Source organism: Thamnophis sirtalis, unplaced genomic scaffold (assembly GCF_051295495.1).
Source record: "Thamnophis sirtalis isolate CommonGarterSnake01/CBP01778 unplaced genomic scaffold, rThaSir2_p1.2 scaffold_11, whole genome shotgun sequence".
NCBI lineage: Eukaryota > Metazoa > Chordata > Lepidosauria > Squamata > Natricidae > Thamnophis > Thamnophis sirtalis.
In genome coordinates this window covers 30,995,131-31,021,747 of record NW_028261391.1, presented here as the reverse complement: position 1 = coordinate 31,021,747, position 26,617 = coordinate 30,995,131, and the positions used below count along the sequence as shown (strand labels likewise).

Below are 26,617 nucleotides of genomic sequence, written 5' to 3'. Positions count from 1 at the left end.
CCCCATGGCCTCCCATCTCTCCGATTTACTGGTAAACAGCTTCGGTGGCTGGATTCGAGCCGCGGTGATTGCAGAGTGCTAGGAAGAGCGTGAAGAGGCTTTTAGTGGCTTCGGGCATGCAGCTGTGTGGCGAGAAGGCGCATGGGCATTTGATTGAGCCGAGGCAAGCCTCAGAGGTAGCCCCCAAGCACACAGCACTTGGCATTGATGCAGGGGCTGCCCAGATGGGGAGGAAGCAGCATTTGGACCTGCATTTATCTCTCCTTTGCCTGTTGCAGCTGAAGAGAGGGGGTTGAGAGGCTTTGCAAGGAGGGTGAGTATTAAATCTTTATTACCATGTGGCCAAGATGGTAGCGGAGGCAGGAAGGTCCCCTTCGCCCCCATGTTCCCCTGGGAAGGGCCCATTATCCAGGCAGCAGCCCACTGCTTCTGCCAGGGCTCAAAAGGCTGCTGCTGCATCTCAATCCTCTCGTGCCACCCAGAGAGATGAACCTAGGAGGCATAAGGCTCTTTCAAAGACTTTTTCCAGGACTGAGAAATTAAGGGCCCCACCCTGAAACACCCCCCCCCAAGGGTCTCTGGATTTCCTATGGAGGTTTTTTGGGGGAAGTTCCCCCTCCCTACCCCTTTCCCTGGAAGACCAGGACATGGACTTGGAAGATCCCTGTGTCCACGTGGATCCCATGGAGGATCAGGCCTTGCCCAGGCCCATCCTAGCTCCCCAAGCTGGGGTAGCTCAAAATCCAGAGAATTCCGGCTGGGATTCTTTGGATATCGACAATCTCCCAAAGGGGTTGCAGAATCTCATTGAAAGAGCAATCTCCTTTAGAATGGGTTGCAGCAACAGGCTGCTCAGTCCCTAGCACCAGACCAAGGTGGGATCTTAGGGCCAGCTCTTCACAGGCTTACCCTCCATCTGCTTCTGTGAGCTGCCCTGTCTCCCCTTCCCTGGTTAGTGAAGACAAACCCCAGAGAGATCCTGACATAGCTGAGGATGAGGAGAATAACAAGCCGGAACCTCCGGTCTTTACTGGCCTCTTTCCCCCAAATTTATTCCGATCTCTTCTGCGCAAGGCGTGTGCTACTGCACAGGTAGAAGAGGAGGAGGAGGTAAGGATGAAGCAAAGGAAGGGGCTAAGGAGGGAGCTGCAGAGGGGGCTGCAGCGAAGAAACCTTGGGGCCGAGTTTTCTCTGAACCCAAGATTGTGGAGGAGGAGATCCCTGCCCTCACCTTTTCCTGAAGGTGGTGAAGAAACAATGGGAGAAGCCGACCGCTTTCCCAAACCCTGGCAGCAATGACAGACATTTTTATAATATTGAGCCAGATTTTTTCCAGGCATTACAGCTACCCACTGTGGACCCACCTGTGGTGGCTTTGGTGTCTCCTCCGTCTCTGGTGGCCAAGACAACCTTAAGGCAGGTGATAGGAAGGTGGAGATGACTCTGAGGAAGACATTCCAGTCTGCAGCCTGGGCTATCAAGGCAGCGGCATCGGCTTCGTTCTTCAATCGCACGGCTATCCTGTGGATGGAGAAGATCCAGGAACTCATCCCCCCAGAAGATGTGGGGCTGTACCAGGACTTAAACAAGTTAGTGCCAGTGGTGCAGTTTTCGGCTGATGTCACACTAAATGCCATGAAGTTTGCTTCCAGGGCTATGGCGTCGTCCGTTACCTCCCGTTGCCTTCTTTGGCTCCAGGGGCGGCAGGCAGACAGCAAGTCAAAGTGGCAGCTGGCGTCAGCCAACTACGCGGGGGGCTCCCCCTTCGGGGCTGCCCTTGACCCACTCCTCGCGGAGGACAAGAATAAGAAAAAAGTCCTTAAACTTGCTGATATTTATGGCAATTGGTTTGTTTTTGAAAATGCAAAGAATGGAATATTGAAAGAGGAAATAAATGGAGAGGAAATCTATCTGAAAGGGCAAAATATAGAAGAAGAAGGAAAAATTAAAGAATTTATGGATTATGAAACCTTATCAGCAAAAATATTGATAACACTGCTGACAATCAAAGATAAGTGGAGTAAAGAAACAGAAAGAGGGCATCAAGATTATATGAGAGATCATACAAGCAAGGAGTTGCTAAGAGACGTCCATACAAAGCTGATCAAGAAGATGTTTAGAAGATTAATACCACAAATGGCAGAAGACACGAGACGGTTTTGTCACTGGAAAGATACTGGTTGATAGATGGAAGAGTATAATTTAAAACTAGTTAAACTTTGTGAAATTTAGTGATAATAGATATAGTCAAATAAATAATTGATAATGTTACTGTTGTATACAATGTGTAGTGTCATGATGAGTAATAATTGGATATGAATATTGAATGGTACCCATGAAAGGAAGATTAGAAATCCCTTTGGATTATATATAAAGGTTAATTTAAAAAAAAAAGAACTAAGTTAGATACAGTTAAAGCTTTGATTATTTGGGGGGAAATGTTATGATACAGAATATAGTTAAATAAAGGAGGGATAAGGATAACAACGTATATATAGATATGGGTATAACATAAGGAAACTGGATGTAAATTGTAAACACTGATTTGGAAAGGAGGATTATAAAATTTTGTTATTAAATATTATGGATGTTTAGCTAGAATAGGACATAAGGATTCAGTGTTAATGGAGGATTTTAGAAATAGTAAATGAAAGGCCAGTATGTGGTTATGTATTAAATCTTGGTATATTTTATGATGAAGGACATTTAAATAATTATAGTCAAATGAAAATGGAGATATGATGATGGTAACGTATAAATATCTGAGTTAAAATACTTGAGTTAATATGAATTATGTTTGTTAACTATGGAAGAGAGGCACGAAAGTCTTTTTGTAACCAACTGATACACTTTCTACACCATGTAAAGAAGGATGTGTTGTGTTTGTTTTGAAAATTAAAAATAAAAAAAATATTTAAAAAAAAGAATAAGAAAAAGTCCTGCCCACCTCAGCGAAGAAGGCGGAGCAAAAGTTTACTCCGTTCTACAACAAGCCCTCGTAACGAATCCAGGAACAGGAAGCTCAGCAGCGCAAGTACTCTTCCCCCGGGTCAGAGAGGCAACCTAAATGCAGTTACAATAGGGACAGGTCCCGCTTCCAACAACAGAATAAGCGGCCCTTTCGTGGGGGAGGTGGTTGCCCTTACCGCCAGGGCAAATAGGTTGGGCTTGACCCCACCCATTGGTGGTCACCTGGCTCTCTTGTCCGAGGCATGAGCAGAGATTTCCTCGGCTGCCTGGGTGATCAGCATGGTCACACATGGGCTTCGGCTAGAGTTCCTCTCCATTCCCCCAAACTACTTCTGCACATTTCCCCCATCTCAAAATATAGACAAGCGCAGGCAGACGCGTCAGGCTATTAAGCATCTGCTTGACATTGCCGCAATAGAACTGGTCCCCTTGGACCAGGTGGGTCGGGGATTCTATTCAAACTTGTTTCTTGTGCCGAAGGCTTCAGGGGGTTGGAGGGCTATTCTTGACTTGAAGCTCTTGAACCAATATCTAGTTTACCGCAAGTTCAAGATGGCCTCACTTGTCCATTTTGGCAGGCATACGGGAAGGGGACTACATGGCATCTATAGACCTCCAAATCACCATTCTCCCACTGCATAGGCATTTCCTCTGGTTCTCCTATCTGGGGTGCCATTACCAATACAGGGCCTTGCCCTTTGGGTTGTCTTCTGCACCCAGATCATTCACCAAGGTGCTGGCAGTAGTGGTGGCGTACCAAAGGGGTTTCCCCATTAGATTGCATTGCTACCTGGATGATGTCCTTGTCCAGGGGGCATCCCCAAGTCAGATGAGGGCGGTCCTTCTGCAGGTCATAGTCACCCTTCAAAGGTAAAGTTTTTCTGTTAACTTTGAAAAGAGTTATCTCATCCCGTCCCCTAGGATACTTAATTTAGGGGCTGTTATAGATTCCCGTTCAGGGAAGGCTTTCCTCTCCTTGGACCATAGGTCCAGTTTGGTTAAAATGGTTAAGCAGGTCCGCAGGGACCGTTATGTTCCCATAGCCCTTCTCTCCAGCTTGTTGGGAAAGCTCATATCCTGCATTGAGGTGGTACCGTGGGCACGGTTGCATGCCAGGACTCTGCAGTGGCGACTCCTACCGTTCCAGAGAGCCAACACCAGCAGCTCGCCGACTAAGGTCAAGGCCACCCTTCAGGTACTGATCTCTATCAAGTGGTGGCTGTCCCCAGCCTTGCTCAACAGCTGCGAGTTCAGGGACCAGGAGCACATCGTACTCACCACGGACGCCAGTCTGTTCGGCTGGGGGGCAACCCTGGGATCCCAGTTGGCGCAGGGTCGGTGGTCCTGGCAGGAACTCCAACACAATATCAACTGGTTGGAGCTCTGGGTGATTCATCTGGCGCTTCGACAGTTTCGGATCTCCGTTGAGGGTCATCACATTCTGGTCCTCACCGGCAACGTGGCGGCCAAGGCCCACATCAATTGACAGGGTGCACACATTCCAAGGCACTGCACGACGAGGCAATGTTGCTGGGCAGCTGGATGGAGAGACACCTGCGGTCAATCTGGGCGGAGCACATCACGGGGATCGACAACCATCAGGCTGCCTGGCTGAGTCGAAAGATGGTGGACAATGGAGAGTGGAGCCTCTCCCTGGAGCTGTTTCAGAGCATCTGCCAGAGATTTGGACGACTGGTGTGGGACCTCTTCGCCACTCCGGCCAATGCCCAGCTTTCCCAATTTTTTTCTTGGTTCTCAGCTCTGGGAACAGAGGGGATCGATGCCCTTCGCACAAGGTGGCCAGGCAGGCTACTGTACACTTTTCCTCCCCTCCCCCTCATTCCCGGGTAGTTCAGAAGCTAGTCAGGGAACAGGAAGAGCTGATCCTGGTGGCACCTCACTGGCCAAGGAGGGCCTGGTTTGCGGATCTCATGACCCTGTCGGTCTGGCGGATCCCGGAGGGGCAAATAGAGTTGCACCAGGGGAAGCTAGCGCACCCGGAGCCACACTGGCTGCAACTAGGCGTGTGGAGATTGAGCGGGAGTGCCTGAGGGAGACTCACCTGTCACTGCGAGTGATTAGAACCTTAGATGCCTTGCACAGACAATCCACTACGAGGATCTATGACTCCATCTAGGTTTACTTCGTAGCCTGGTGTCAGACCAACCAGGTGGCACCCACCAGGGCCTCAGTTCCACAAGTCCTGGACTTCATCCAGTATAGGTTGGATAAAGGGCTCTCCCGGGGCACTGTGCGTAGGCAACTGGCTACCCTTGCTAAGGGCCTGGTCCCCCTCACCCAACTACCCATTGTTAAGAGGTTCTTCGGGGTGTCTCCAATCTGCACCCTCCAGTGGTCCAGATTCCCCACGTGGAATCTCCCTACCGTGTTGCATGCTCTCATGGATGAGCCTTTTGAGCCGTTGAGGACGGTTAGCGTGAAGTTCCTTATCTTTAAGGTGGTGTTTTTAGTGGCTATCATGTCAGCTAGACGGGTGTCAGAGTTAGGAGCACTTTCCTCCAGGGAGGATTTGTGCGTGTTCTACAACAATAGGGTTGTGTTGAAGTTAGCTTTTATGCCAGAGGTGAATTCTATCTTCCATCGTTCCCAGGAGGTTGTACTTCCATATTTTTGTCTGGATCCGGTTAGGGAACGTGAACAGCAGTGGCACCGGTTGGATGATCAACGGCCCCTGCATATTTACTTGAAGCGGACGGCCTCCTTCTGGAGGTCGGAGGCGCTATTCCTATGTTTCCAACCTTCATCACTGGGTAAGAGGGTGACATCTTCCACCATTAGCTGGTGGATTCGCTTAGCTATTATCCTGGCATACGAGTCCCAGAAGTTCCCTGTGCCGGCCGGTGTTACGGCACATTTGACGAGCGCTGCCACCTCGGCTGCTTAGGCCTCCCAGACTTCGATAGGTGACATTTGCAGAGCGGCTACATGGGCGTTTCCATCGCCATTCATTCGGCATTACAGTTTGGATGTGTTCGCATTGGCTGATGCAGCATTTGGATGCAGGGTGCTACAGCAGGTCATTGCAGATCGTTCGTTCCCCACCCATGGGGCTTAGCTTTGGTAGGTCCCATCCACTGGAGCCTCCTGTCCCTCGCTCCGGAAAATGGCAGTTGGTCTTATCTGAATTGCTATTTTCGGGGCTGGGACAGGAGGCTCCAGTTCCCGCCCTAGGTAGTAGTCTAGCTGGGGTGGTGGGAGTTCTCCTTTGTGCCTTGTTTTGAGGTCTTGGGGAGCTTGCTTCGATGAAACTGGAAAGGAAAGGGTGGAGCATAGAGGCATGGCTTCAGCTTCATCTCAGTCTTGTGGCCAATTGGGCGTGTTAATACCATCCACTGGAGCCTCCTGTCCCAGCCCCAAAAATAGCAGTTCAGGTAATACCAACTGCCATTCTAAAAGCAAATGGGGCCATATCTTAGATACAACCTGTAGCTGCTGCATACAGATCCTTCTTTATCCAGTTCTTAGCATCTCATGTTAAAATGTCTCAGGCATATGCTGGGGAACAACTTCAGATTGGCAACTTCATTTATGCCCCCATTTCCAAATTTGTATTTAGCGGCCTCCCTTTTTCTTTTTGTCAAATGTATATTTTTAATCTTTAATCTTGTAGAAGCAGTAAATGTTGCAGTGATTTATGTTGCTCTTCAAATGTCGCTATAGTAGAACTAACCTTTCTTTTAATGTAAAACTAAGATTAGGAGCAGCCGCCACAACTTCAGGGTGTAAAATATGGAAATCCTTCAGATATACTATTCAAAGACTTGCTTAATTATGATATAAAATACACTTTCATGAACAATATGGCAGTTCAAAGCACTTTTAAAAACTTGCTTCTCAATGTCTGGCATGTGTATGCACTCATGCAGAAAGACCTAGGAATAGTGTCCAAAGCATTTATGCAAACCTTGCAAATGAACAGCATGATTTTGAAAAAGATACGGTTTTGCCCTCTGTCTATTCAAGCTCCTGATAACATATATTCAATGTTTCAGATCCAGCTAAGCTTTGCAGGTATAATTGACAGATAGATTCCATTGTGAAAAATATCTTCCTCATTCTCTATGGACATGGTAGTTAGTGTGTTAACTGTTTTTTAATGAACTTCAACTTCTAATCTTAGAGCAACTGTTAAGCATCTGTGTTGTGTAGATTACAATACAAGCTTAACAGATGTATGCCCTACTCTTCATCCTATGTCCTAATTTGAGAGTTTAAAAGGTTTAGCTAGTTCAATGACAATTTTTCGCTTTCCTCTGTCTTGGTTCTGAATGTCAGCAGCTAGTTATCTGCTTGTTTCCCTTTGGCAGATGCACTTTTAATCTTCATCTTCAGTCCTCACCTGGGACTTCAACCATATCCTCTGAAATGATTAGTTATTGTCCCTTGGTAATCTTCACCATTTTCTCTCATCTTCAGCACACTTCTTCAGATGGTGCCAAACACCTTTTCAGCAGTGCAAGTCACAGCAAGCAAGCAAAATATGTTGTGATTTTTATAGGATGTTTTACACAAGGCTAGTTAATGAAGTTTTCTCTGTTTTTCATAAAAGCACATAATTCCGTATTTTCAATAACTAAAACTTGCTTGGCTATTTGGCATATCCACAATACACTAATGTTCCTTTTCTCAGTCAGGTGGCATCTAGCCAATCTAAGCTTATTTCAAATTATCTTGTAAAGCAATGCAGGGCTAGACCTTGTCTCTACTTGGTAAGCCTATCCTTCAAATGACATTCATGTAGTAGAAACAACATATTGTAATTCTCTTTATCTCAGTGAAGCAATTTACATTGCCACAAATCAAGCCAGTGCTTCTGGAAAAGCCTCTGTAGTCTTCTTTCCCAGTGCAGGCCAAAATGCTTCTAGCTAAGTGGGCTTGCAACATGTTACAGGATTCATTGTGCACTGAAGCTGTCTAACCTTGAAAATCTTAGTATGTATCAAGATGTCTTTAGATTGGGTAGATTCTACAGACTCACGGAAAATCTGGCTAGTTCTGTCTTCTGCAGTGCTCAACAAAGGATCTTCCCAGACTTTCCTCACAGTGTAAACTCTGCAGAAAAAAACTAGGATCATTGTGAAGCAGAACATCATGGTTGCTTTGCTCTTAGAACTGAAGGACACACTTTGCTTTGTAAAATAACCTGAATGGGTTGTTTGCCCAAACCTTGAACAACATAACCCTTCAAAGATTTGCACAGCCCTAGTTCTTGGTTGGCAAAAACATTAGGAATTATCAAACCTTAAGGCTAGATTGGAAAATTGAAAATATTTTCAAAAGAAAACAGTGGCAAATAACTTATGTATTGTTGACAAAATGTACTTTGTGGACAGGACCATTTCTTGGAATTTTTACTTTTCAATTTTTATTAAATAGTAGATATGCCTTTTAGAATGGCAGTTTGAATTGCATTACTTGTAAATGTGAATGTTGTGTTTCTTGCCTCTTCAACAGAATTCTGTGATACATTATTTAAAGCATACGCTAGCTCAGTTCTTGGCTAATGATTTGGGGAGAAATAAGTTACTTGTCAGACTAAAAAGATTATATTAAGTGTGTGCTCTAAGTCTTAGAAAAATGTCCCATGATATCTTTGCGGTTGATATATTTGGTGATTTGTATTGGCCATTATTTTTGTTACTCTATATAAGATTTTTTGGGAAATGACAATGTTATGTCATAGATTTTTACAAAAAAAATTGAAATAGTATTTTTAAAAATTATTCTTGCTATGAGTGAAAATATGAGCATCTGCATTTATTGTTTGTCTGTATTAAAACTTTAGCTTGCTCAAACGTTTCAGGAAATTTTAGAAATTATATGTGAATTAAAAGCAAAATTGGAGTTAATGAATGAATACCAGTAATATACGCGATTTTATTACAAATATAAAAATATATAGATGCATGAACATACAGATTCAATTTGGCAGGGTTGATGTGCTTTGGGTTCCTTCAGTTAAACATTGCCATCCGTTGGGACTCCCAAAAGTCTGCCTTCAATTCAGTATTTCTTGCCTTCTCGAATAAGGTTCTCTGAGATACTGATGGCTCCCAACTTGCTGGCATTTCAGACAGGCTTGATGACTTGGCTCTTTGTCCAGACTTTGCCGTAGATGACTAAAAATGAAATTATTTTGATAAAATTTACCTGTACATAGAATAGGCAATTGAAATCAATGGGACGTTTATCATAATTAGATTAAGCTAACCATAATCTGGGAAATCATTTGTATGTTATGGAATATAATATTCCATTATAAAATGGAATATTTTCTAAATACAAATAGGATTTGTAATTGCAGTACTGTATGTCAAGTATAATAGAAATAACAATCTGACTTCAGGGCTTTTTTTTTTTCTACTTTTTCTCTCCATGTTTTTTTTTTCCTTTCTATTTCCTTCATATCTACAAATCTTGCCTTAGGCCAGTCTTACGTGGTGGGTCAGCAGCTGTCAGTTCCTCTAGCCGCCATCACGATGAAGCCAGGTAATGTTGCATTTAGTTAGCTTTTCTGCAAACTCTCAAAGGTGTTCCTGAATTAGTTTGCTCAATAGTTTTTTTATATTGTTGTTATGAGTGCTCTAAAAAGCTTGGTCCCCTAAATTTCCTTTTCAAATTTATTTTTTTCTCAGTCCTTATTTTTATTGTTGGATGCCTTTTTCACTAATTTACACTTTAAAACTTTGTTTTCAGTGTGACAGATCTTGGTTTGCTTTTAGGATTCTTCCTCTTTGTTTTTATGATTCCAGTGATCTATGATACATTTATGTAGAATAACTTGATACTATATCACAATGTAGTTGCTGTAGCATTATTTAGTCAGGATTTAGGAATTAAAATTCTTTTTTAGAATATTTTTGATTTTTTCCCCCCTTCAGATCAAGATGTCTTTATTATCACCTGTCCCTTTTGTATTGGCTTGGCTTGCCTGAATTTATTTTCTACTATCTTATTAATTTAAGCTTCTCTCCTATACCTCTTACTCATATAGTGATGAAGGTCTCATCAATACTTTTACTTAATGCTGAGCTTGTGTATGTAATTGGCAACATTTTGTTGAAATGTTGTTTTTAAAACTCCTGCCCGGCTATCTAAATTTGGTGTTCAGAATTTTATGACTACGTGTCACTTTATAATTAAAGTGCATTTTCATTGTTGTTGCATCCTCATACTGTCAACATGGAATATGTATGCCTATCACAAGCTCTGTCACTCTTCACATAAGATTAATACATTCTTTTTTAACTACTTTTCTTAACAAGTTTTAGTGTCTTTGCTCACATAGTATATTATAAATCATGACTTACAAATCATAATAGGTAGCAACACATACAGATATTTAAAACAAACCATAAATTAATGTTGGGGGTTTTGTATACCCCAATCTCTGTGTTTAATGATAATTGGCTATTACCAATAACTAATCCTCAGAGGCATATATTTAGCATTTATTTCTTGAAATTCTTCTCATAATTTCACTCTAGAATTAAATACTGTATTTTACCTAGAATTCAAACAACTTAAAGCATTTTTCACTTCACAGAATTTTTTTTTTTTTTGCTGTACAGTAGTTGCATTTCTACATGCTGCATCGAATTATTACTTGTATGATGTCTAATATTTTAAGGTTTGTTTTTCAGGTGGTAATATGTGCAATGATATTTCACCTGTAATTCTCTTTGTGCCTTTGACAAATGTTTGTATTTTTTCTGTTATACAGATATACTCTTTCAAATATAGACACATCATTAGAAGGAGCATCAGAAGATATGACAGTTGTGGATGCTGCTTCTTTAAGACGACAGGTATCTAAAATTCTTCAGCTATTATAGCTGCGACTCTTACATAATATAGTTAATTCATATAATATATGTAGGTGTAAGGGACCAGAATTGCATTATCATTAACATTTATAAGTATATTCATATTTGGTATTGTAAATATAGTTTATCAACTCTTATACAAAGTTGTTTTCTCAGCATTCTCAGTTTCTATATTAATAAAATATAGGAATGTTCCAGCAAAAATATGAGTAGAAAGATTTGAAAAGGAGAAGCTGTTGAGAAGATATATTCTGTTGCTTTGTTTCAAGCTGTTGAACAAACTCTATGCTTGTTTTAATACAAGTAAATCTTAATACAAGATCTTATTTATTTATTGAATTTATTTGCCACCATCTCATAACTAAACAATTCTAGACAGCTTGCGGCATTAAAAGATTAAAATTCCTACAACTAAAAAACTCTTAGTCAATAAAAATGGAAATACTAATCAAGATAAAATTATAGTTAAAAGATGGGGAGTGAGGGGTTGGTAGAATTGCCCTTTAACTCATCAATTACCTCTAGTGTGATGCTCCCCATTAGGGCCTCAAATCAAGATTCATTCATGCATTTTATGTTGTGTCATTCTTCATATATTGTAAAGTTTTTTGTATTATTTGTTACAAAGCTGAATAATGAATTATAAATAAATCTAGAAAAGGGGTTGAACTGCAAGACCAGAAAGCTTTCACAAATATTTAAAATTAAAAGCCTAGAAAAATATTTAAAATTGCAATAATTACAAATAATCCTCAACTAATGAGCAGTCAAACTTATGACAGGACCAGAATGGGTGTGATGTACCTATAATGTACTTCTGCCCATCGTCAAATGTATTGCCATCTCCATGGTCATAAGCCTGCAGTTCAGGTGTTTGGCAACCAGCTTATGTTTACGATCTGTTGCACCATACCATGGAGACATTATTTGTGATGTTTTTACCTGTTCCTGGCAAAACACCTGTTTGAAACGATGGGTTTCCACTTATGAACATGGTGTTTGCTCTATGATTGTGGATTTACTTAATATCTGTGGTGATTCATTTAATGACTACAAAAATATTATAAAATTGTGCCTCAACATGTGACCTTGGCAACTTGCAACCAGAAATTCAGTCCCAATTGCACTTTTAATTCAAGGATTTATATACTGAGGAATAGTACATATGGAAACAGAGTGTTAATGATACATCATGACTGCAGTAGCTCCCTGCAAGAAAAGATGTGATAAAAGTAGTGAAATGTAAGAGATAAAAATATGAATTTGTTAATATGCATATAGAATATGAAATAAAATGTAGCCCAAATTCTAAGACTATAAGAACCAGGAGTATTATCTTACTGAAAACAGGACTTCTATTGGATTGAAGTCCTATATTGACAGACTCTGCTTGATCAATTGTGGAAAATATTAATATTTCGTTTTCTCTTTTCTCTTTTAGATAATAAAACTTAATCGCCGCCTACAACTTCTGGAAGAAGAAAATAAAGAGCGAGCTAAAAGGGAGATGATCATGTATTCAATCACTGTAGCTTTTTGGCTACTAAATAGTTGGCTTTGGTTTCGGCGCTAAAAATTACTTCTACATTTAAAAAGATCTGACAGTGGGGAAATTAAAAAAAATTACAAAGCCCTTTGTTCCTGTCTCTGAATTGTATGGTGACTTATGACCCATGCACTGGAAATGTTTGCCACTGAAAAAAAAGTGTAACATATTACAGTGTTAAAAGGATGCTTGGACATTTTTTTTCAAATTGCTGTAACATTCTGTTAACATTTTTTTTGCATGATAATGTACATTTGAACTGTATTATTTTGCAAATGGAAATGTCTTTATCCTGTAAAGGTATCTACAGACACTTCTCTTTGCATAGAAAGATAAACGTGGATTTTTCAAATAATCTACAAAATGGTGTAATTTACAGTAGGTTTTTCATTGTTTTTGTATTATTAAATACAGCACATTTATTGTTAACTAATTGCACTTGTTTTGTTTACCAAATTTTTTTTTGCGGTGGTTTGCCAGATTAAGTGGCATCCTAATTTATCTGTATCTCTCATTCTGGCATGTGTACATATTGTCTAAAACCATTATTTGCTAGAATGTCAACAGATTATCCAGAGGTATGTGTAAAATGTTGTTTAGCTTTAATTTTGCTTTTTTTTCCTTGAAAAATAAAATTTTAAGCAAGTCTGTTTGAGTGATTCAAAGATTATGGAACAATGTACCAACAGTAGTGTAATTCATAAAAGTAAAGAGATTGTAATTTCTTATCAGTGCACTGAATTGTATTCTTTGTTCTTTGGGTATGTGGAAACTTGCAATTGGAACTACTTAACTTTTTATTTTGAGTTAAGACATCTTTTATTTCTTTATTTCTACAAAGCATTTCAAATCACTGTTTCTATTTAAGTGGTTATTTTCTTGTTTGTTCTTACACATTGAGTACAACCATTTGCACATACATTATTTTCCTATACTAATGTTCGCCATGTGTTTTATTTTGAAAGGTCTACCTTCTTGGAAAGTGATGTAAAATAATAAAATGTTGACATGAAAAGCATTTGTGAACTGTGAAAAACAAAGTTCAGTCCTTTAATGATTTCTATAATTAAAGATTAGATGAAATGAATGCCTCAGTTAAATGTTTCCTGATATTTTATTAAAATACCTTTGTAGTGTCTGCCAAAGTATTGTATCTGTTATCATTTTTGGTAGTTTTGTTAGAATTCTTACCCATGAATTAAAACTTTTTTCATTATTTTTGCCATAGGCAATATGCCTGAGCAATAATACTTATTATATTTTTATTAAGACTTAAGTATAAGAAACAAGATTTTTAAAATATCTTTTGAACCATAAATACTGTCCTTAATCTGTCTCTTTTGGCTACATTTGCTGGGTTAGATGAGTTGCAATCCACAGCTACCACACTGTCTACTGCTAGTTTGGATACACCAGTCGGGAAATTAAATTAAAATTTTGACAACAGATGTAGAAGAGGCAATGAACTCCTTATTCTGTGAAAAAACCATTTTGAGTTTGGTGTTCCCTAATTTACTCAGTGTGTAATGATACTAAATAAATGGATATATAAATGGATTCCATTTGGAATAGCTACTTTCAGGACATAGCCTTAAAACTCTAGGTTTGCCAAGAATTTTGGGAAGAGGGAGCAAAAATGGCACTAAAACAAGGACAAATAGGCTGAAAAGCAGCTGCTATCCCAGGGCAGTAACTATACTGAATTCTACTATATAGTGCAATATTAATGCAAAATAGGGTTTTCAATTCAATTATATATAACCATAATGGCGAACTTATGGCATACATGCCACAGGTGGCACGCAGAGCCCTCTTTGTGGGCATGCGAGCCTTCATTCAGGTCAGCTCCACTGTGCATGTGCATGCGCCTCCTGCCGGGTCAGCCACACGTGGGAGAAGCACGCATGCGTTGCGGCAGGAAGAGCGTGGGGGAGGTTCCCCCCCATGCTCTGTATTTGGTGCCAGGAGGCTTCAGGGAGTGCCTCCGAAGCCCGGGGAGGGCATTTTTGCTCCCCAGGAGGCTCAAGGAAAGTTTCAGAGTCTGGGGAGGGCAAAAATGCCCTCACCCCGCTGTGGTGGCGGTTCCACACGCATGCACAGGGGTGGGGCACATTGCATTGTGGGTGCAAGCACACACGCGCTATCATGCGCACACACACAATTTCGGCATATGACAAAAAGGATAGCCATCACTAATATAGAATGTGAAGGATGTGTGTTTGGGTTTTATTTGTATAGTTATAATCATGTAGGTTCCTGCCAGTTCTATAGAAGATGTTCCAGAAATCTACTGTGCCATTTAGAACCAGTTCCAGCTCCCTCCCTCCCCCCCGTCCGCACCTCGCTTTCCCCGCCCACCGCTCACTGATTGGCTGGCTCACCAATCGCCCCGCCTACCTCTAAGAGTCCTAGCTAAACCTTAAAGTCTTAAAGCTATCAAGTTTGAATGTGCCTGGGGGTTTTTTTTCTAAAGGGTTAGGAGTGCAAGGGTCTTCTAACTTGACAGCTTTAAGCCTTGCACACTTCAATGCCAGAGTTCTTGAACCAACATGACTGGAGGAGGAATTCTGGGTGTTGAAGTCCATAAGTCTTAAAAGCTGTCAAGTTTGAACATCCCTGGTTTTTTTTTTTTCTAAAGGGTTAGGGGTGCAAGCATCTTGTAACATGACAGCTTTAAGACTTGCGTGCTTCAAATGCCAGGGTTTCTGAGCCAACAGTTTGGTTGCTAAGCAAGAGCATTGTTAAATGAGTCACCACATTTTACAAGTTGGCCATGCCCATCCAGTCACATGGCTGGTGAGCCACTCCCACTCGGTCACATAGCCGGCAAGCCACTCCCACAAAGCAGGCCACACCTGCAGAAATTCTAAAAAAAATTGAAACCCACCACTGGTTATAATGTACACTGAAGATGGCATTTAATTTCATATTAGGTGCAATGACAATAAAGTAAACTAAAAACTAAATTTTAGGTTTTAATCTTACAGCAGGTTTAGGACTTTTATACAACAATTATGTATTTGTTTTAAATTTGACTTCAATACACACTTGCTATAGTTCAATCTGAATGTTTATTGTATTATATTCTGTAGCTGGGTTTTAGCCTTTTTCCAGTTTAGCCTACAGCCCTTGAATGCATTAGTCAGTCTAATCCTGTTTAGCTTTTAGAGATTAGACAACTTTGTTACTATTTGAAAACTTCATTGAAAATCTCATAAATAAATAAATAAAAGCATCATCATCATCCCTCAGTAGCTCTCCCACTGTCACGCTTTTTTCATTCTCATAATGTTGAAAATAAAGTAGCCGTTTGTACTTTTGGCTACAGTACAGATAATAGCCCGCTAAGTAGATACTGGCACGCAACTCTTGGTAATTGCGGAAAGTTTATAAACCTGAATTTTCAGACCTTCATTGTATTTGGCATTCGACCGGGTCGCAGAACTGCTATCTAGTTATGATGTACCTTTTTGAACCGGCCATGTTTATAAAGCAGCGCTGTCTCATTCGCTAGAAATCAGCTCTGACCCCGGAACTCAGCCGGACCAGAAAGGAAGTGGCCCGAGTTTCCAGCCGGCGCTAAATCAAGGTTCCCCCCGGGTACGATGGCGTCGATGCTCTTACGCTCGCTGCTTCTCGAGTCTTCTCAGCGGCTGTTCGCGGCGGCGAACGGAGCCGCGTTGCTTCGTGCTCAGCCGCGTCGAAACAAAAAGCTGTGGCTCCAAGCTTACCTGGAGCAGCAGCGTTTGCTGGAGCCCCCCAGGCGCCGGTAAGTGGGTCTTGGATTGGGAGGGACTCACGGGATTAGATGCAGGTTTAGCTTCAGGGAAAAGCTTCTTCTATTCGCAACACGGCAAGCTTTGGCCGGAGCTTGGAGTTTTAAAGTCCCAGCTCGACTCGGGCTGCTGCAGTGGCTGCCTTTGCTGCTTGGGAGAGAAAGCAGAAGAAGGCCGAGAGGCAGGCATCTCCAGAGCAGGGGGTCTCTAAGCTTTGCTGGCTGAGGAATTCTGGGAATTGAAGTCCACAAGTCTTAAAGTTGCCAAGGTTGGAAAACCCAGCTCCAGAGTATATCCAGTTTGCAGGAAGACGAGCACCGGGCGGGTAAATGGAGGCTTTACCTAAACTAGTGTTTTTTTTCAAATGTAACTTTAAGATAAATGGACTTCAATTCTGGTTTTGGGAATTCTGAAAGTTGAATGTCACTCATAAAGTTGTGAAGTTTAAAAAGCCTCTGGGTATACAAGCAAATACTTATGCAGTTGAGGATGGCTGTGGTTTAGCCTGGCATCCTTTTTTTAAAAAAAAAGTGGAAAAAGCAAAAACTGTTTTGAATTTAAGAATTTGACATGAATTTTCCCTGTTCTTCCTATTTAAAGTCTAAATAACAGCAACAAGATTAAACACACATAAAACCAGTCTTTGAAGAAGTGCTTCATTATGATTTCAGTTCTTATTAAAATAATCTTCAGTAATTTCTACATGTTTTTGAATGAGGATTTTGATGCACAAAAGATAGAGGAAAGTAATGTAGTTGTCAATTCATAACCTCCCACACATATATAGTATATTCAGAAAGTATTCAGACCCTCTTCACTTTTGTCAATTTTGTTGTGCTGCAACCTGATTCTAGTGGTTTTTCCCCCTCAGTACCCCATAGTGACAAAGTGAAAACAGAATTTTAGAAATGTCTGTAAATTTATCTTAGAAAATTGATTATTGGTGATTCCAGTAAACAGTGGAATTCCACTAAATAGTGATTTTTCTTTAATATTGAATTATTTATTCTCATTGCAATCTAAAATATTCTAATTTCTCCAGCACCACAGTTCAGACACAAGTTTTTTCTTTGTTCATCCAATAATCCAATCTTTACAGCCATAGTTACAGCTCAAAAAATCATAGCATTTACAGTATAGAATTATTTTAATGCATAAAATATGATGTCATTGCAGTTTAATGTTTTGTCTAAAATTTCTTTCTTGACTATAAGCCCTTGATTATATATAATCCATACTTGAATCTAGGAAGATAAAATCTATTATTTCAATTTCTTCTCTGTCAATTTATATTTGGCTGGGTATTGCTAGTTGACACAATTTTAGGATTTTTGTGGAATATCTTATGTTGAAAAGTAGACCAGCTATTACATTTCTCCCAGTTACAATAAAATACTACTTAAGTATTCCTTGCTTTCAGACTTTATAATGGCATCAACATTGTGGTGCTTCTAAAGTTGTGGTACTTCTCTTAGCAATTTTTATTTCAAATTCTTAATCTATCATTACTCATAAATCATCCGGATTATTATATGATGGTAAATGAAGTTGTAATTTACTAGTTCTGCTAGTGGTTTATAGAAAAAGAGACACATCACTTGCAAATATAACTGTAGCCAGTCCAGCCTGCTTTTTCTTGCTTACCTTTCACACTTGGTAAACAAAACATGCATATGAAAGTCCATTTTCAAGTCAATACCTGAATGCTAATTTGGACTGTTATGGATGTATCTGATATCTTTGTCTCAAAATATGGATGTAAATTTTGATAAGAAGACTATTGCTGTCAGTCAGACTTAACTCTCAGGTTGAGTTTTTAGAGGTCATTTTATCATTTAATTAACTGTCATCGAAGCATTCTTCCCTGGGAAGCGCAAAGGTCGGGACTCGGTTGGCAAAGCGGACACTGCGCAGGAGGTGTAAGGCAAGGCGGCTTGCCGCTCTGCCTGCCCCTTCTCCAGATGACCCAGGCAAAGGGCAGTCAGTTTCTGCTCCTGGCCCAGGCGACGGATCTGACCAGGAGGAAAGAGAAGGTGAATCTGCAGAGAAGGAGGAGCAGGTGCGCGGCTCTGTGATGTGCATCAGAGAACCGGGGAGGAAAGCATTTTCAGGTGGCGCCACTGTTCCAAAAATGCTTTCCTTCCCTATTCCAAAAACGGGGCATGCAGCCAATGCTGCCACCTGAAAATTCTTTCTTCCTCGGTTCCCTGATGCACATCACAGAGTTGCGTGCCCTCCTCTTCCTTCCCTGCAGATTCACCTTCTCTTTCCTCCTGGCCAGATCTGTCAAACAAGTCCTGACCTCCGTACTTCCCAGAGCCACTTCAGGAATCAGGCTCCAACCGAAGCAGCAAAGGCACAGGGAGCTTGCTGGGAAGCCCGGCATACAAGATGACAGCATCCAGGAGGACTGAAGTGCTGCATCTCTATCAGGCCTTGCTGCGAGAAAGCCAGGCTTTCAACGCCTACGGCTATTGGTAGGAAGACGGGGGCATCTTGGGAGTGGAGCCTTTGATGTCAAGTCCCTCTTCTGCCCCCATGAAAATCATACCCCACCCTACCCACTCCAGGTAAATGTGCGGTGGGTGATAGAGTTTATTTTAAATGGCTAAAAAGATCTGTGCTGTTTGTTATCAAAATCTGAGTGGAAGTGAGGATCCCTGCCGCCTGAAACCGCCCCAAAACATGAGGCACAGAGGTGCGATGGTCTGTGGCAATCCCTGCAGCCTGGAACAGCTGATTGGGGGTATTCCACCCGCCAATCAGCTGCTGCTGCTGAATCAGGCTGCATAATGTGCTGAAGCTGACCAGGCCATTTGCTGTTTGCTGCAAGGACACTAGCCAGATGAATAGTGATGGATGCTGGTAGGCAGAGGCATATTTCTTCCCCCTTATTTTCCTCCCCAAAAATTAAAGTGTGTCTTATACTCCGATGCGCCTTATAGTCCAAAATATGGTATGTTTGCTCACAGTAATCAGTTTGGGTTCTGAAATTGTCTTTTCCCACAACATATCTTTGATTTCCACAGTGAAGATTTTCAAATATATACAACCAGAATTCCAATACTGGTTTTTAAGAGTACAGTAGTTGGAATAAGATACTTGATAGCCTTAGTCTCACCATGAAATTTGTCTTGATTAGACTATTTTTTATATATTTGTTTCTCTATTTCTGCACTCCTTTTATGTAGGTCTGAGAAGCCTAACTGGGATTACCATGCAGAAATAGAAGCTTTTGGCCACCGGATACATGAAACATTCCGAGTCAACCAACTCAAAACTGCATTTGTTAATCCTTGCTATATAAAAAATGAAGAATCTAAACGCCAAGAACTTGGACTAGAAAAAGAAAACCTTGCTCTTGATCTTCAGGACAATCAGGAACTTTCTTTACAGGGAGCTTCCTTTTCACACTCTTATCTCACACAATGCTTTGAAGAAGCCTTTCCAAAAATGCCACCTGCTGGCATTGAGGCACTTGTTAACTATCTCACCAGTGAAGAAATAGTATCCTACATTGCTAGAAACCTATCTTTGCAAGACTTGACACTTTGTGCAGAATTTCCCGTGCCACCTAAGGTGCTGCAGACGACTTTTTTTGCTGTAATAGGAGTCTTGCTGCAAAGTAACAGCTCTCAAAGGACAGAGATCTTTGTTAGGGTAAGTAATTATTACAGAATGTAACGTTATGGTTATGATCTTTGTATCCATCCAAAATTACAAAGCTAGTAAAATGCATAAGAAAATATAAGATTGTTCAAGGATTAATAGATTAATCTTCAACTGCCTTTGAGGTTTTACTTAATAAGAGTGAGATAAAATTGGTTTAATGAGTTAATAGACAAGATTACTTAGAGGAGAGGCTGTCAAAAAACATTGTACCCTTAAGAAAACAAAGCATTTCATATACTATCACACTACCAAATTTTGGCAACATTTTTTCTTCATAAACAATTGAAATTGGGGATCCAGAGTTTTTCTAACACAATATTTGCATGAGTGCAATATTCTGATACAAATTTGCAAATTAGATAAGCAGAACACATATTAAGAGAATTTTAAAAAAATCTTTCTTCCTAATATGCAAAATGATATTAAAGACTTGGAAAAAGTACTGGGAAATTACATGTAGAGATCCAAATATGTGCCAGAATTTTAGCCCAGTATTATGCTTTATTTGTTTGTTGATTACATGGAGGCTGTGAAAGCATTTATTTTAGGCCAACAGTGCCCTTACTGCTCTACAGGATTAATAATGTAAGCCTCACAAAATATCTAGTGGTGGTTAGTAGTTAGTTAGGTTAGTTACTTAGTTACCGTGTTTCCCCCAAAATAAGACATACCCTGCTAATAAGCCCAATCGGGCTTTTCAGAGCATGCGCCATAAGCCCTCCCCAAAAAATAAGCCCACCCCTAACTATTTAAGTGCATGCGCAACCGGTCCCCACCATTACCACTGTACCACCTACTGATACAGCTTGCGGGGCAAAAAGAGGGCTCACCGCAAAAACAGCAGTAGGTGAAGCAAAGTGCTTGCACCTCCCGCCCCTCCCTCCCACGCAAAAAGAGCTCACCGCAAAAACAGCGACAGGCAAAGCAAAGTGCTTCCACCTCCGCCCTTCCCTTCCATGCAAAAAAAGCCCGCTGCAAAAACAGCAGCAGGGCAGCAATGCGATCACCCCCTCCCATCTGTTCCTTCTCGTGCAAAAAACACCACTGGTAAAGGCAGCCTGTCTGGTTCCCTTCCCCATCATCCCTTTAGTGAGGGATGGCAGGTGGAGGGGGGGAAGCAAGGCACACCTCTTACCTTTCCAGGTCCGTTGCATTCCTTGCCCTTTTGTCCAGTGAATCCCCTTGAAAAAAAACCTTGTGAGTTCAACTCGCAAGGTTTTTTTTTTACAAGGGTCTTCACTGGATGAGAGGACGAGGAACACAATGGACCTGGAAAGATAAGAGGCGCGCCTCGCGGCCCAATACCACCCGCCTTGCCCTAATGGTAAAGGCAGCCTGCCAGGTTCCCTTCCCCGCCATCCCTTTAGTGAGTGATGGCAGGTGGGGGAGAGAAGCAAGACACACATCCTAGCGCTACCAGAGACTGACAGCTCTGCTGTGTTCCTCTCCCTTTTGCCCATTGAAGCCCCATGTAAAAAAAACCTCGCAAGTTGAAGTCATGAGGATTTTTTTACAAGGGGATTCACTGGACAAAAGGGCGAGGAATGCAACAGACCTGGAAAGGTAAGGCACGCCTCGCTTCTCTCCCCCCACCTGCCACCCCTTGCTAAAGGGACAGTGGGGAAGGGAACCAGGCAGGCTGCCTTTACCATTGCGGCAAGGTGGGCGGTGTTGGGCCGTGAGGCACTCCTCTTATACCTTTCCAGATCCGTTGCATTCCTTGCCATTGTGTCCAGGGAAGCCCCTGGTAAAAAATTAAAAAAAAAACCTTCTCACAACTTCAAGAAGTTTGATTGAACTCGCAAGAAGGTTTTTTTTTACCAGCGGCTTCCCTGAGCACAATGGCGAGGAACGCAACAGAGCTGGAAAGGTAAGAGATGCGCCTTGCTTCTCACCTGCCCCAGAAAATAATAAGCCCTCCCCTATAATAAGCCCAAGGCTCGGGGCAAAAGAAAATAAGACCCTGTCTTATTTTCGGGAAACACCGTAGTTAGTTAGTTAGTTAGTTAGTTAGTTAGTTAGTTAGTTAGTTAGTTAGTTAGTAAATGCTATTTTATATAACTATCCTTCAGGGAAGTTGATTTTATAGAAGATGATTTCAGAAAGTTTATATTTGACATAGTCTATAGGCTTCCTTAGTGTTTAATTTCACTTAATTTTGATTATTTTGTGAAAATTAAACATGTCATGGCTTTTCTTGCCTCCCAAGCTATTTTACAATGTGTCTGCATTTTAATCTATAGACATTTCTCTATATTTGTGTTGTATTATGTTATGTTGTTAGTTAATAAAAATTATCTCAATGCTTAAGAGGTAGATTTATAGTGTTATAATGCAGTATTAACTAAGCATTACAAAAATATACCCTAGTAAATAAGAGTTCTTTTTTCTTTGAAAGAAGAGTGTATACGTAGTTCTCAAATTATGACAATAATTGGGATTAGAATTTCTGTTGCTAAGCAAGGTGGTGGTTAAATGAGTCAAACCTAATTTTGTGACCTTTTCTGCCATGGTTTTTAAATGAGTCACTGCAGTTGTTAAGGGGCTTATATAGTCATTAAACAAATCAGGCTTCCCCCATTGACTTTCCTTGTCAGAAGCTGGCTAGGAAGAGTGAAGATGATCATCATGTTAATGTGCTCATAAATACATGCCAGTTTCCAAGTGCCCAAATTTTGATCACTTGCTGCGATGGTTATAAGTGCAAGGACCAGTTGTAAGTCACTCTTCAGTGTTGTTATAGCTTTGAACTGTTGCTAAATGTTTGCAAGTTGAGGTCTATCTGTATTATCTATATCAATAATGATTATTGCTATTATTTTAAAGTAACTCAGAATATTTTCTTTTTAATATGTTTACAGGACTTCTTCATCCCTCAATTGATAGGAAAGGAACTGTTTGAGATGTGGAACGTTGTAAACCCCATGGGCTTGCTGCTGGAAGAACTGGCCAAGAGGGATATAACTGCTCCAGAACCAAGGCTAACCAGGCAGTCAGGAGCTACCACTGCTCTACCCTTGTTCTTTGTTGGGTTATATTGGTTAGTAAGATTTCAGGATGATTTAGACTTGCTACTATGTACTGAAGGTGGACTCCTGTCTTGCCGGTTACATATATTTAATACATATGCTGGAATGGAATTTCATGTAGAAAATAAAACATGCATAAACTTAGGCAGTTTACTAGTGTCCATTGATAGGGAGCAGAATGGCTCAAAGTAATAGTATAACGTCAGGAGAAGAACTGATTGGCCTCTGATAAACATGCTGCATTCAGGTTGCCTTGGCACGTGGATCCTCCAGTAGAATTCCAATTCTACTTCATATAAGTGATAATAAAATATAAACTAGCTTTTCATATTCCCAGTTATTTGCAGTGTATATCATAGCTTGTAAAGTTATATATTTTTGTTGGTTTCTGTTCTCTAAAGAATAAGTGCTATTCATTGTCCCTTTCCCAGCTTACATCTCTACAAGATAAGAGTGATTTCTGACTTGAAGAGACATGTTTCTGACACTCTATTTCAGGAATGATGACTTTGCAGTATACAGGTGAAACTCGAAAAATTATAATATCATGCAAAAGTTCATTTATTTCAGTAATGCAACTTAAAAGGTGAAACTAATATGTAAGATAGACTTATTACATGCAAAGCAAGATAGTTCAAGCCGTGATTTGTCATAATTGTGAAGATTATGGTTTACAAACCCCAAATCCACAATCTCAGAAAATTAGAATATTGTGAAAAGGTGCAGTATTCTAGGCTCAAAGTGTCCCACTCTAATCAGCTAATTAAGCCATAACACCTGCAAAGGGTTCCTGAGCCTTCAAATGGTCTTTCAGTCTGGTTCAGTAGGTATCACAATAATGGGAAAGACTGCTGATCTGACAGTTGTGCAGAAAACCACCATTGACACCCTCCATAAGGAGGGAAACTCAAAAGGTAATTGCAAAATAAGTTGGATGTTCCCAAAGTGCTGTATCAAAGCACATTAATAGAAAGTTATGTGGAAGAGAAAAATGTGGAAGAAAAATGTGCACAAGCAGCAGGGATGACCGCAGTGTGGAGAGGATTGTCAGGAAAAGGCCATTCAAAAGTGTTGGGGACTTTCACAAGGAGTGGACTGAGACTGGAGTCAGTGCATCAAGAGCCACCACACACAGACGGATCCTGGACATGGGCTTCAAATGTATTCCTCTTGTCAAGCTGCTGCTGAACAACAAACAACGTCAGAAGCGTCTTACCTGGGCTAAAGGAAAATAGACCTGGTCTGTTGCTCAGTGATCCAAAGTCCTCTTTTCTGATGAGAGCAACTTTTGCATCTCATTTGGAAACCAAGGACCCAGAGTATGGAGGAAGAATGGAGAGGCACACACTGCAAGATGCTTGAAGTCCAGTGTGAAGTTTCCCGTCTGTGTTGATTTGGGGAACCATGTCATCTGCTGGTGTTGGTCCACTGTGCTTCATTAAGTCCAGGGTCAACGAAGCCGTCTACCAGGAGATTTTGGAGCACTTCATGCTTCCTTCCACAGACGAACTTTATGGGGATGCTGACTTCATTTTCCAGCAGGACTTGGCACCTGCCCACACTGCCAAAAGCACCAAAACCTGGTTCAATGACCGTGGGATTACTGTGCTTGATTGGCCAGCAAACTCGCCTGACCTGAACCCCATAGAGAATCTATGGGGCATTGCCAAGAGAAAGATAAAAGACATGTGACTGAACAATGCAGAAGAGCTGAAGGCCCCTATTGAAGCATCCTGATATTCCATAACACCTCACCAGTACCACAGGCTGATAGCTTCCATTGCACACCGCATTGAGGCAGTAATTGCTGCAAAAGGGGCCCAAACCAAGAACTGAGTACATCTGCATGCTTATACTTTTCAGAGGTCCGATATTGTTCTATGTACAATCCTTGTTTTATTGATTGCATGTAATATTCTAATTTTCTGAGATTGTGGATTTGGGATTTTCATGAGCTGTAAGCCATAATCATCACAGTTATGACAAATCACAGCTTGAACTATTTTGCTTTGCATGTAATAAGTCTATCTCATATATTAGTTTCACCTTTTAAATTGCATTACTGAAATAAATGAAGTTTTGCACAATATTCTATTTTTTAGAGTTTCACCTGTAGTTCAAAAATATTGGTGTCATAACCATTATAATTATTTGGTTAAGCTCACTCAAATTGCTTTTGAGCTACTCCTATAGCATTTGAGCCTTTAAAAGATTGGAGACTAATTTAATCTTTATCTTGTTTTTATCATAGGCTTGTCTTTTTGTATTGCTTTATATTGGATTATTCTTGATCATTTTTGGTGGAGTAATTTTACAAATTCAGATCTGCATGGACAATTGCTTTTCTTGTGTTTTGTAATTTTTGATTGTACCATATGATTTATAAACACACATTAATTCAAGGGAGTTAATTGCTTTGCATTGTTATAGTTGATACTATCAGGAAATGGAGAGATTAATTTACAAATTTTTGTTCTTTCACTGTAAAATCCAGACCATCTTTCTTGATATTTTGATTGTTTTATAGGAGCAAAATCAGGATCTAATATTTCATTTATTAATTTTCATTTCAATATATTGCATGCAATCACTACAAAACAATTGAGCATATAGGTTTCGTAAAAGAAATGCAGAAAGTATTTCAATTCAGTTTATACAAAGATCAAATAATAGACTAAAATTATTTTTCACAGTATTATTTCATGCTTGTTGGGATAATTTTATACCCAAGGAGCTATTTGAGCTACCAGTTTTTCAGTATTTGATTTAGAGCCTATGTGCCCTTTATACTAAAGCTTTCTCTTAAGTTAACAGATCATGTTGCCTAATCTGATTGATCAGTTGCATAATCATAGACTTCATAAAGGTATTTCTTCTCTTTTCAGTGATAAGAAGTTTCTAGCTGAAGGTACTGGTGAAACAATATTGGCTGCTGAAGAAGAGGCTGCTCGAGTGGCCTTGCGGAAACTTTATGGCTTCACTGAGAACAGACAACCCTGGCATTACACTTCTTTAGAATATAAGAAGAAAGCTGAAAAAGCTATTAGCAGTAGTTAGGCAAAAAAAGTCAGGTCCATTTGCAACAATACTGCATTTCAGCAAGAACTTTTTTCTCTTCTGTTCCCTTTTATCTAAATTAAAATGCTTTGAATAAAAATGTTCTATCCAAGGATTCATAAGATATCTGCATTCATTTCATTGTTGTGGAAAGCAACTCTTCATTTCCTAATACTGTGAATATGTGCATTGTCAACCCAAAGAAAGGGATTGTATATTTCATTTCTTGATGGAGAGCTAAAATTAAATTTGTGCCATTTTTATGATCTCCCAAGTGAATTTGTAGTTGGGTTTGTTTCTTTATCCAGGTTCAACTTTTTGCATTTGTATCTCAGAAATTTGCAATCTTTACCTAATTTCCATCAAAGTTTCTAATCTGTTAAATACATTTGCAAGGACTATGAACATCTACTAGGAATTTCTCATGTGTAATCTCACTAGAGCAATAGTGATTGTACAATATCACATGTTTCAATTATGCATTCAAGGGATCCCCGCACATATTTAGAAAGTAGACCACTTGACACAACTTTAAAAACATTCACCTATGTGTGAATATATTTCTATTTCAGCTTTTATTACAATGGAAAGCTCTTGTAGTGTTCAAACCTCTTGAATTTCCTCCGTAAAGTGACATCACCATCTATAAACTATAGAATAATCTCACATACAATTTACATGGGACTGAGGGAGAAAAGGACAGATTCTGTGCTGATACCA

General features: G+C 40.4%; 2 protein-coding genes and 1 long non-coding RNA gene across 10 annotated transcripts in view; 2 read left to right on the top strand and 1 right to left on the bottom strand.

Annotated features, from left to right (window-relative positions):
• The window catches only part of MFF (mitochondrial fission factor), a 32,468-nt gene extending 18,960 nt beyond the window's left edge, over positions 1-13,508 (top strand). For 6 of the 8 annotated variants that reach the window (XM_087725467.1, XM_087725470.1, XM_087725473.1 and 3 more), the window contains 3 exons: positions 9,418-9,480; positions 10,715-10,799; positions 12,259-13,508. In XM_087725467.1, the coding sequence (XP_087581593.1) occupies positions 9,418-9,480; positions 10,715-10,799; positions 12,259-12,390 (280 nt within the window). In that variant the 3' untranslated portion in view covers positions 12,391-13,508. The remainder of the gene's footprint in view (positions 1-9,417; positions 9,481-10,714; positions 10,800-12,258) is intronic. The other 2 variants (XM_087725472.1, XM_087725474.1) reach the window with 1 other exon arrangement.
• On the bottom strand, positions 8,855-15,915 carry LOC148043588 (uncharacterized). Its single transcript, XR_015698021.1, has 2 exons — positions 15,830-15,915; positions 8,855-9,110 (listed from the first exon to the last, which is right to left on the bottom strand). It is a non-coding gene; the product is annotated as an uncharacterized LOC148043588 (long non-coding RNA).
• On the top strand, positions 15,911-26,009 carry MRPL44 (mitochondrial ribosomal protein L44). Its single transcript, XM_014053747.2, has 4 exons — positions 15,911-16,132; positions 19,331-19,799; positions 22,673-22,851; positions 25,726-26,009. Exons 1-4 carry the CDS (start codon positions 15,969-15,971, stop codon positions 25,895-25,897), a joined length of 984 nt encoding a protein of 327 aa, XP_013909222.2. The 5' UTR covers positions 15,911-15,968; the 3' UTR covers positions 25,898-26,009.
• Positions 26,010-26,617: the final 608 nt, after the last annotated feature.

What these genes read in the sequence shown, in the direction of transcription:
- MRPL44 (XM_014053747.2), top strand. Translation starts at nt 15,969, where the DNA reads ATGGCGTCGATGCTCTTACGCTCGCTGCTTCTCGAGTCTTCTCAGCGG. An exon ending in GGACAGAGATCTTTGTTAGG is followed by an intron (nt 19,800 to 22,672) that starts GTAAGTAATTAT and finishes ATATGTTTACAG; the next exon opens with GACTTCTTCATCCCTCAATT. An exon ending in TTCTTTGTTGGGTTATATTG is followed by an intron (nt 22,852 to 25,725) that starts GTTAGTAAGATT and finishes TTCTCTTTTCAG; the next exon opens with TGATAAGAAGTTTCTAGCTG.